This window comes from Cydia splendana, chromosome 12 (assembly GCF_910591565.1).
Source record: "Cydia splendana chromosome 12, ilCydSple1.2, whole genome shotgun sequence".
NCBI classification, from domain to species: Eukaryota; Metazoa; Arthropoda; class Insecta; order Lepidoptera; family Tortricidae; genus Cydia; species Cydia splendana.
In genome coordinates, this window is record NC_085971.1 from 19,714,302 (window position 1) to 19,726,507 (window position 12,206).

The 12,206-nt window shown below is 38.5% G+C and overlaps 1 protein-coding gene and 1 long non-coding RNA gene across 3 annotated transcripts in view; both read left to right on the plus strand.

The window, feature by feature from the left end:
- Positions 1 to 12,206, plus strand: part of LOC134795738 (uncharacterized) — a 319,587-nt gene that overhangs the window by 294,478 nt on the left and 12,903 nt on the right. The window lies entirely within an intron of this gene.
- Positions 1 to 12,206, plus strand: part of LOC134795663 (E3 ubiquitin-protein ligase RNF144A) — a 164,646-nt gene that overhangs the window by 139,537 nt on the left and 12,903 nt on the right. For both annotated transcript variants that reach the window (XM_063767578.1, XM_063767579.1), the window contains one exon: positions 8,031 to 8,231. In XM_063767578.1, the coding sequence (XP_063623648.1) occupies positions 8,031 to 8,231 (201 nt within the window). The remainder of the gene's footprint in view (positions 1 to 8,030; positions 8,232 to 12,206) is intronic.

Below are 12,206 nucleotides of genomic sequence, written 5' to 3' on the forward strand. Positions count from 1 at the left end.
GTTAATGTTTTTTTTATATATAATGTTTACATTGGAAATGGCGGAGCGTTATATCACATTATGTCGATTTCTTATCATCATAACTTATAATGATAGGGATATAGGATGGAATAACGATAGTTGTTACGGACCTGGCCTTTTTACACTAGCTGTTATGTGCAAATGTGCGCACTGGATTCAGCATGTAGTAGGAATAGATCAGATCGCACAATTGGTCGCGCGCCATTTGCGCTGGGAAAACCTGTGGGAACTCGCCTTTATGAGATACTTGTTTTTTCACGGGCTTTACGGCTGCTAGCCGTGCTTATTTATCGCGTGATAAAGATAAGAAGCTTAGTTTCACTAGCCTTATATCGACCGGGATATGAACCGTGATTACCTTGTGTATTGTTTTCGAGCACGGTTCATATCCCGGTCGATATAAGTCTAGTGCAACTAACCGTGAATCATTCAAAACTGTTGAAGCTTAGTTTGTTTTGTAATTACGTTCTTCGCGCTGTGATTATCATGTTTTTACCATAGTTTTACCATTTTAGTTACGGCGCTTCGTCTCGTCATCTACACAAGATTCATGCAAAAGGTTAGAAATAAATGAAAAGTGTAAAAAATTACATTCATGCATAACCTCTAGTTTCATTGACTACAGATTCGAATCACAACTTAAAAATATCATAGTCTCATAAATAAAACTAAAATACGCTACCTATTTCTACAGGCATTCACGTCAGCCTCCAGAATGGCGGGCAGAAGAAAGGCTAGGATTTATAGAAGCGCTACAATGCCCTCACTGAGCACCACTTAATGTAAAAGCTTGCCCGGGACACAGAATATTGGCCTCTCTATACACGTTTTTAGTTTTATTTGTCGTGCAGCGTAGGGTCCAACTTCAATAGCCTTTATATTGGTCAAACATTAATACTTCCTACTTGAACCGTGTAATAAACAAAAGTTTTTAAAATTGAGACTCGTATCGAGTCTCTACCGTCTTTCACATCGCGTCCAGTCCAGAATGGCGGACAGAAGAAAGGCCGTTGTAGGATTTATAGAAGCCCCGCTACAATGCCCTCACTCAACGGTTGAGCACTACTTAATGTAAAAGCTTGCCCGGGACAAAGAACATTGGCCTTTCTATACAAGTTTTTATTTATTGTACAGTCTTGCCCGGATAGCCTGAGTTTACTCTATTGTATTAACGTTAATTTAATGGTTTTACATAAACAATGAAAGTTTTGGTCGTCACCAATTTTTACACGTCTGACTGCTGGTGCAGGCTTGCTCTCACTGTGCATTGTACAAAAAGAATGTACCTAGTTCCCACTCTAAACTCTAAACCAATGCACAATTGTACAATGAAGACTTGAACGCATCTTGAATTTCTTAGCAGATTTGCTCTTGGAGAAAACATAAGTCTGGACTACCTAAGCCATTGCATACGATCCGGGACTTGAACCCAGGACATCCGTTTTAGAAGCCTTACCGCCATTTATGCCTGATTATTTATAAATGCTAACATTGAATGAGAGTCATATCATATGATAGGTTCGTATATAAGATTTCGACAGCCAATATCTTTTAGCGCAGCGTCTATAATTAACACTGTCCCAGTTTTCTGTTCGAGTGCTAACATTTATCATAAGATTTATTGCGCTTCAATGTTCTGCTTTAGATTAATCTTATTTAGGGCGCCATTAAATATATCTCCTACATTCAAGACTCATCTGTTGTGCATGTTAATATTGTTTGTCGTTACACATATTAAATTGCCGCACGTTATAACTTCCATATCTGTATCTAATCGAGTAACGGGATTGGGCAGATTTATTATAAGTTTTATCTCGGATTCGTTGTTAATTAGAGCCGCAACTTTAAACTGACAGACAGTTTGAGAACTTGAATTATTGGCTTCACAAGTGTGCCGGAAATCGGAGATGAGTTCTATCAAAGAGAATATGAAATAGAGGGGTATGTAGCTACAGTACATTTACTGCCATCTTTCGACAGACGATTAAAACTGTTAGAACTTCATTTGACTTTGATCATTATTCTTTCACTGATATGTGTTAACTTGATGATATCCTGTTATCCCTCATCAGGGACATAGGGCTCTCAGAAGGGATTTCCATTCTTCGCGGTCCAGCGCGGCCTCTTTCAGCTCCGCCCAGCCGAGGCCAACTGATGCCGCCTCTTTTTCCACTGTGCGCCTCCAGGTGGTACGTGGGCGACCTTGTCCTCTTTTTCCGGGAATTTTCCAGGTCAGCCCTTGCTTGGATAGGTGATTGTTTGGCCTTCGTAAAACATGTCCTATCCAGCGCCATTTCCGCAGAAGTATCTCCTTAGCTAAAGGGTTTTGGCCAGTCAGTTCCCATAGTTTAACATTGGAGATGGTCCGTGGCCAGTAGACTCCTACGATTCGCCGCAAACACTTGTTTACAAACACCTGGAGTCTACTGGTTATGTCTTGCTTGACGGGCCATGTCTCGCATCCATATAGGAGGACCGACTTTACGTTCGAGTTGAAAACCCTTAGCTTGGTGCGGCGAGTGATGTGTTAACTTATTAAATATTATTAATATTAACGCCATCTACTCGAGAGTAGGCTGAAGGTTATGGCGTCATCGCTCGAAAATATTGCACCAGACCTTTGGCCTATAGTCGAGTAGATGGCGTTAATATTAATATTTAATAAGTTAACACATATCAGTGATAGAATAAGGATCAAAGTCAAATGGCGTTCTAACTGTTTTATGTTCTATCGAAAGATGGTAGTAAATTTACAGTGGCTACATAATTTACTTTGACAATCCGTCTCTATACACTCTATTCTCTCTGTCAGTTTTACTAATTTGACACCATAGGGTTTAGTATTTAGTATCAGACGCTAACGCTTATAGAGATATTAGAGATGAAAAGCGGTTGCGTGAAATGATAGATAGAATATATAATACTCTTTATTGGCACACCTCAAGTAAAAGGTACAGCGTTTGGGGTGATGTGATGATTGATAAAAACTATCCTATGTCCTTTGACGAACCTTAAACTGTCTCCATACATCTTCATCTAAAATCGCTTTAGTGAAGAGGTAACAGATAGACAGAGAGAGTTACTATATTATTATCACGAAGTACGAAGGAGATCACTAAAAGCAAAATAAAAACCGTGACGACTTCTGAATTTGTATTTAATCGCGTCAGATGCAGATTTAGGGCTGATTTCGACGGCGCGCGAACTCGCATGCGATTTTAGTTACATTGCGGACTGTTGGTTACGTCCAATTCAACCGACCGATCAAAAACCGCAATGTAATGAAACTGGCATACGTTCTCGCATCGTCTAAATGAGCCCTTAAGAAACGGTTTTCTAGTTAGAAAAGACGAAAAACTACATTCAGGAGAACTTGTGTGGCGTTAGATTTCGGAACTAACACCACTTTGAAGATGACGTTAAAGTCCAAAATTGATCAATCCGAGTGGAATCCAAAGCTTTCACTCAAATTTACAATTATATACTTAAGTACCTATTCATCTTTCTAGAATTTCCCCGACCGACCATTCGGCCAAACTTACCGATTTCTCTATGACGATGGTAACAGTTAACGATAAAAGTTAAACGTTTATAAGATTTCCATTGCATACAAATTAGAATATCGACTCGCAATGCGATGTTAATATCGATTTATTAAACTGTAAATGTCAAGGTGCTGCAAGTAAGGGCCATTATGATATCGATAGGTCGCCATAGAGAAGTATGTGATGTTATTAAATTATAAAGAGTTGAATAAGTATGCCAAGTTTGTAGCTATCGAAGCAATTTTCTATTGATCGAACTGTATGTCCAACTGCTGTTACTAGTAAATTTATCTGTCTGGTTTTGTACTAAAATGATATATACCAAATTGGCCAATCCGTTCTCCACAGGGATCGGACCAGGGCGATCTAGCCTAATATACCTATTAGGGCATGCAATATCAGTCTCGGGAAAGGTTTCAAATTTCCCGGGATTGGCTCAGGACCAGTTCCGAGAAATCCCGGGAAATCGGGAAATTTCGGGAAAATTAAAAAAGTTATTATTTTGATTGAAATGGTTATAATCAAATGATTAATTAATATTTCTATTAGTTTTTAAACTAAATCAAACTTAACGGTTGATATATTAACTAAAATATACCTATCTATAATAAATGTCACTGCCTGCCTGTACTACTTCTTCGCGGCTTTCCCCTAATAAAGCCAGGTCGTCCGCGTACCCTATCACTTTGTGCTTGCCGCTCATCTCCAGCCCTATGTCCAACGCTAACACTTTTCGGACAACATGTTCAAGGGCTAAGTTGAAGAGCACGGGTGATAAGGCATCTCCCTGCTGTAGACCGGTCATCACCTTGAATTCCTCGGTCAGCTCACCGCACACGCATCCTACTCTCTTTTGTTGCTGTAGTGATCATGGCTACTACATAGTTTTCTAGGGATGTTAAAGTTTACAAGAATGGCATAAAGAGCGTCCCAATCTATGCTGTCATAGGCCTTAGTGAAGTCCACAAACAAAGAGTGAACGCTTTGGGCGTACTCCCACTTCTTCCGCATAATCTGGAGCAAGAAAATCTGGTCCGTCGTGCTGCGGTTTCTGCGGATACCACATTGGTAATCCCCAAGGATTCTTTCAGAATATGGTTCCAGTCTCTTGAGCAGTACGTTGGACAAAACTGTGTACGCTGTAGTGAGTAAAGCGATTCCTCGATAGTTTGAGCATCTCTTTTTCGAGCCTTTTTTGTGGACTGGACAGATGACACCGACGTTCCATTCGTGTGGCTGTTCCTCTTGCTCCCATATTAAAGCTCTCATTTGCTGGTAATATGAGGGTAAATAACTGATCGCATCTAAACTCTGTCACTTAAACTGGATCTTAATTGGTTACAAATGTAACCAGTCGAAGAAAACGTACCCATATTATACCATTGCTCTGTTGAACAAAGTATTGTCATAGAAAATATATATATATGTACAACATAATTTCGGCTTGTAGCCAATTCGCAATTAGACATAAATCGATATAACATAACATTTATAAATTTCCCGAAATTTCGATATTTCCCGGGAATGTTGTCTCCAGTTCCGATACTGGCTGAAAGTGCCCGTTCCCGGGAATTCTCGAGAAAAATCAGTCTCGGGAATTCCCGGGAGCATGCCCTAATACCTATACATATTCGGCTAGGTCACCCATGTTATGTTTTATTTATATTTTAGGTATTTTTTTCAGTTTTGTAGGTAGTTTTAATTTTAGGTTACTTTTTATTATAAGTTTGATATTATTTTAAAATCGAAAAGTAATTTTATTACCTCGGGTATAAATACAGAACTTAGTTATGTAATAGTGCATTACGATACAAGTGCAAAAAATAGGAAATTAAAACATGACCGATTGGAAATTGAGTCGACACGAGTTGCGAATTCCCTATTGGCACATGTAAATTTTCGACTTAGTTACGTAATGTGCTTATTATAGCACAGGGTGTCGTAATGGAGCACCAGATGTATTGTAAAAAGAGTTTAGGAGTTCTCACCAGCCAGCAACAATCGAACAGTCATATGTATACTTATACCTAAATGTTTTTAGGTTAATGGTTATCTACATGCCATAAAATACAGCCAAATGCCTTAAGGCTATAAAATTTGCCTAAACTGCATAAACCAAATCGAGCACAAACACATTTTAATTACCAACCCAGAACCCAGGCGCCTAAGGGATGTTTAATATAAAAGGCAAGCTTACAAATTGCCCTCCTTTTGATCTGTATTACTGCCAAACGAAAGTTAACCTTAATGTTTCAACTTAAGGTTGAATTTGCATTGTGCTAATTATGTTTCTAAGGGTCGAAGGGATGATATTTGGTGTTAAAGTAGAATAAGCTGGGGCATTGCTTGCCGTAGGTATGCAGACTCCAATATGCTAAAAAGGACAGCACAGAATCAATTTGTTCTTCAAAATCGGCAACTGACGCGAATCATTGATATAGCCAAACTCAAGATATTAAATCTTTTAACTTTTTAGTCACTTGTACATATAATGGAGTGTACCTATCGCAGAAGAATTTTGAATGAACCCTGAAGGATGAAATTCATAAAATTTTGCTGTTTCCTTCCTTGTTATTTCTTTCAAACATGTTAATAGCTATAATAACATTACCTACATTAACATCTCCAGCATAGATTAATTACTAGTCATACATATTTAATCAAAGCGTTTACGCATATGTAATCGTCAGTTTATAAATGCAACGAACTGACGGCCCCATGCGCTCGATCAGTATGCAGATTTACCGGTTTTGACATGCTGTTCGACAGTGTGATGAAGTGTTATCCTAAGTTTAACGATTAATTATTCATATTTGCTGTATATGATTTTCTAAAATAATAAGAGCCAATAACAGTCCTTCAGGCTAACTATAATCAAACACAATTTGAAATAGAGAGTTACTGTCATGGTAAATTATGTAGCTACAGTACATTTATATTCATTATTATTTCACTGATATGTGTTAACTTGTTAAATGTTAATATTAACGCCAACTACTAGAAGGCTGAAGGTTATGGCGCCATCGCTCGAAAAGATTGCACCTTAATACCTATATATTGGCCTACAGTCGAGTAGATGGCGTTAATATTAATATTTAACAAGTTAACAAATATCAGTGAAAGAATAAGGATCAAAGTCAAATGGCGTTCTAACAGTTTTAATCTTCTGTCGAAAGATGGCAGTAAAACAGTGGCTACATAATTTACTTTGACAATCCGCCTCTGTACACTCTATTCTCTTTGGTTTTAACGATTAATTATTCATATTTGTTGTAGGTATTTTTTTTTAGTAATAAGAGCCAATAACAGTCCTTCAGGATCACTATAATTCATCTTCTTTAGGTGCCATATCCTCTACGGATGTCGGCTACCACAGTCCGGAACTCTTCTCTATTTGCAGTCTTTCTGCCTAGTGTGGCAGCGTCGATTCCCATCCAATGGGGGTTTTTAGGAGTGACGAAATCGATCTAACTACAATTCATAAGAGCTTGTTGCTAGGCCTACATGAATAAAGTATATTTTGAATGTTTGATTTTGATTTTTAGCTGAGTCTTATCTCTGGGAAAACGCGCATTTTTGAGTTTTTATATTTGTTTTCCGAGTATAGCTCGGTCTCCCAGATATTTATATTTAATACCATAATTTATATTCATACTCAATACATTACCCCAGTAGTTATTCAAAGGACCTTCGAATAGTTCAACGTCATCAATCCAATATCTGTGTCAGTACAAACTTGGCTGACCATTTATAGCCCTTCGGTGCTTGTAAATAAGGTTTAAAAATGCTCAGTTGTCGATACATTTCGGCTCTATTGTATTCAAATTCGATTCCAATGCCGTGCCGTGTTGTAATAATTCCGTGGAGTCTTGTCGTGTTCGATGGTTAATGACGGTTGCCTTAGGACAACAAAACTGTACAGCCGTACATACAAGTAGTGTACTTACTAGTAGGTAATGTAGGTATTATGTACCATCGTCCATATTGCTAACTGACAATTGTTACACCTTATTCCAATTGTCATTGTCAGTCGATTGTTGCTGTTAAGAACTATTTAGTTACAATTAACTGTAGAGAAATCTGATATTATAGACAATACAAAATCCTTTTAATTTCACAATCTGAGGACGAATGTTGAAATCCGGTCTCATGCAGTGGACGGTTTGGTTACGATTTTTTCAGTTTACAACATGAATGATGGTAAGATGGATGGCCACCTGATACGGCACGACATATTCTTTTTAAACATCCTGGAGGGCAAGATTGAGGGGAAAAGACGCAGAGGAAGGCCCAGGCTCACATATCTCAGCCAAATAAAAGATAGAGTTCCTGTCGTGTCGTATATACGAGGGAGTTAAAAGGCTGGCCCAGCAAAGAGAAGAGTGGCGATTACTCCACCGACAAGAGCATAGCTCTTAAGTATTAATGATGCTGATAACATGAATGTTTTTTCTTTGTCAACAGTGGCACGGCAGCATGTCCTGCGAGGCGGCAGCGGCGTCATCCTCCATGGCCGGCGCCGGCGCCCCGCTCCTGCCCGACTCGGAGCTCATCAAACTGTGCCCGATGTGCCGCGTCCCTATCGAGAAGGATGAGGGCTGCGCGCAGATGATGTGCAAGCGGTGCAAGCATGTGTTCTGCTGGTACTGCCTCGCGTCACTTGATGTAAGTGTTGGCCTTTTTCTTTCAGCTGTTCACTAGTGAACTTAGTCCAGCAACAAAGTGCGGTTTAAGAGTGTTATACTGTGTTTCTTGCCCGACTCGACGCTGATCACACTGTGTCCGATGTGTCGCGGCCCTATCCAGAAAGACGAGGGCTGCGCGCAGATGATGTGCAAGCGGTGCAAGCATGTGTTCTGCTGGTACTGCATCGCGTCGCTCGATGTAAGTGTTATTCTATCTTTCTGTCTACCAATCAACAAGAATGCACATATATCTCAAAGCGCCGCATACGGCTCCCTGCAATCCCTAATGAGTTCGTTCACGCACCTTGTCAAGGACCAAGACCATGGTCATGTTCAAATTATGCAGAAGGTTTCCCGCTCAGTGGTCGCAAGTCTATGATGCCTCCAAGGCGATTATTTCTTCTGGATATGAGGCACGTTCGTTGCCACTACAAGGCCTTCAGTGTGCAATTCAACACGTTATGTACTCGTATATCAATTGTCTTGTTCTGCGAATACCACCATTTCGGTTTGCCTCAGAGAAAATTCGACCATAGCTACTATTTTTTACAAACAAGCTAATGTTAGCGCACTACGAGTTGATAAATTATTAAATCATACAAAGTAAATAAACCGGAACTGCTATTACAGAAGCAAACGGAAAATGTTTACATTATTACAACAACAACAACATTGAGAATATTTGTGTTATTTTATCCCGATTCTTTAAATTGGGAAATGGAATTTTTGTAACTTCAATATCTTCGTTCAATATGCCATAACTGTAATCTTCACTTGCATTTCTCTGAAATAAAGACGCAATAAGGATACAGATTTATGTTTTTCACCCACTTTTCTTTTAAGCACCGAGCTGGATTTAATCTTCAATGAAATCATAACACCGTCTTGAAACTGGGACTGTTTATGTAGAAAATCTCAAGACGTAAAAACTGTAAAGTAAATATTAGTGTCCGACCGAAACATGTTTTTTTGCCGAAACCGAAACCGAAACCGAATGTTCGGCTTGGCTCTAATTTCGGCCGAAACCGAAACCGAAACCGAACCTTTTGTAGACTTGTTAAAATCGTTGAAAAAATGTCATAAAACCGCTTTTACACACATATTATGGGGCTGTCAACACCCAATGTCCTTGAAATTGATGTTACTTAAGCAGTTTTTTAAGAAAATTACTAGAGTTAGACCAAGATAATTCTGCAACGATTTTGATAACACACGCAGTGCAAGTGTTATTTTAAACGTCAAAACTTCTGTGAAATTGTGACGTATAGATAACATTTGCACTAGTTGCACTGCATATGCTATCAAAATAATTGTAGAACTTTCTTGGTCTAACTCTATTCATTCACCAGTCAAGCCAACATGTAGATACAGGGTCAACCAAAAACGCGAGCGCAGCGAGCGCGAATTTTTTGTTGACAATATCGCAAGGCCGGGTACCGATCTTCACCTGGGCCTAAACGGCCGAAGTGCCCCAGTGAGGCGAACTTTCATGCGAAGTCAAAGCCGTGCTTCAGGCTGCAGGATAAGTAGTTGAGCACAGACTCCAACCAATGTCAAATTCCGGGATTACGCGAGGAAGATGATGAGTTTTCTTATCATTCTTTTCCCCAGACCCAGTAACATACGACAGTGCTATCTCATTTACTCCGATACAATTGTATCTGAGTAGATGAGTGTCTAATTAGACAGTGTGCGCGTTATAGGTATTAACAGCCTCTTAAGACTGCATTGACCGTCTATTAGTGGAATTGTGTTTTATAATAAACCAATTCATTTCTGTACCTATACATGAATCAGTATATGTAGGTACATATTAATATTGTTGTCCTACTTATTCCCCAACTTTTGGTCTTTGTCACATAGTTTAGTTTCATAGTACGAAGTACCATTTCGTAAGTTTCGGCCCGGCCGAAAGGTTCGGCCGTTTTTTGGCCGAAACCGAAACTACAGCCGAAACATGATTTTTTGGCCGAACCTGGCCGAAACCGAAACCGAAACCGAACCTTCGGTCGGACACTAGTAAATATCAAAAAGTTAATATCAAAATGAATATGAAACTTACAAAAATAAATGTAACACTTTGAGTAACATACCTCTATCGAATACAGTTTATAAAAGTACTTTTTTAAAGTCAATATCATCATCATCATCATCATTTCAGCCTATATACGTCCCACTGCTGGGACAGGCCTCCTCTCATGCGCGAGAGGGCTTGGGCTATAGTCCCCACGCTAGCCCAATGCGGATTGGGGACTTCACATACACCTTTGAATTTCTTCGCAGATGTATGCAGGTTTCCTCACGATGTTTTCCTTCACCGAAAACAAATACTTATAAAACTTTATACTTATACTTATTCAAGTCAATATAAAATACAAATACTTATACATATTTAATAATTATAGATTCAGTTAAAATTATAAATACAACAATAATAATTTTCGTTTAACACAGTGTTGGAGTAATGATATTTGGTTATGGTTATCAATTGAGCAGCATGCGTCTTTAATTAGCAATAATTTAAGTTTTTTTTTAAAGCGTGATGACTTAGCGAGTTAGAGAGAAATAAGAGCTAATACTGCAATTTTTCCTTCTTCCAAGCCCAGTTTACCTCCTTGCGGGACTCTAATGGACTTACTACTTAACCGCATCAGTCCAAAGTCCTCAATTTCTTTCCTTCGCTCAAATGTTCAGTTATTTTCCAGTGATTCGGTTTGTTTACGAAGCACATCCTTGACCGATTACCGTGATTTGTGCTGTGATGTTAATTACGGGTACTAACTAAGATAGAATTATGAACAATGTAATAAGGGAAAAGTGTGGACTGAATGTAGATGTAGTGACAAAAAATGAGAAAGGTATGTTGAGATGGTTTATTGGACACGTGGAATGAATGAGTGAAAGAACTGAAAGAAGGCTAACAAAGAGAGTGTATTAGGGAGAAGTAGAAGTGGGTGTTGGAAGGGGTAGACCTCGGCAGACTTTCTCTGATCAGATCGGAGAAATCCTGAAGAAAGGCCAAGGTCAAGAAAGGTCAAGAGCACCCTAAACTGGCGAGCGTGTATGAGGAATGTTATGAAATTCACTTTCACACAAGCGAGAGAGATATGTCAGGATTGTAGCAAGTGGAAATCCGTGGTCTCTGCCTACCCCTCCGGGAAATAGGCGTGATTATATGTATACGTATGTACGCATGTAATGCAGGGTTGGGCAAAATACTGGCTTCCACGTATTTCAAATACAAATTACAAAATACATTTTTAAAAGTATTTGAAATACCAAATACAAATTACTTTGGTGACGGGTATTTGAAATACAAAATACAAACTACAGTGTTTAAAATAATGTATTTCAAATACAAAATACAAAATACCTTTAAATTTTTTTGTTTAATCATTTAGTTTTTTTAACGAATATCCTTTCCTAAAAACTTAGAGGTTCATTGCGCAAGTTTTCGTCCAGCTCTAGTTTTCGTCCACTTGACGAAATTTGAATATAAACCTACATTGCTGCACAAATTTGGACTGATTTCAATCCTTAATGTCGAAACAATATATACAGGGTGACCTTAGCCATTGGACTAACCCTGAAATCCCACGTACGGTTACTTCTCAGAAATGCTCTAACGGTAATATTTTTTTTATTAGAACAAAAGATATAAAAATAAATTATCAAACAAAAGTTATTTCCAATAATCGACAACAAAAACAAACATACTGTATTAATAATTGGCAGTGCTTTTGACAATTTGTTTGAAAATGTGCGGCAATGATGACATTTGTCAAAAGACAGAATCTTATTAATGTCATAAATAAAAAAGATAATCAAAACGGTCGAAGAAGGTTTCATACTATTTATTACCTCAGGAGCTACTAACACATACCTGCAGGTTGCTCCAAAGTAAAAAAAAACCTAATTTGTTAATTTCTTCGTAACCGCTACACCGATTGTTATG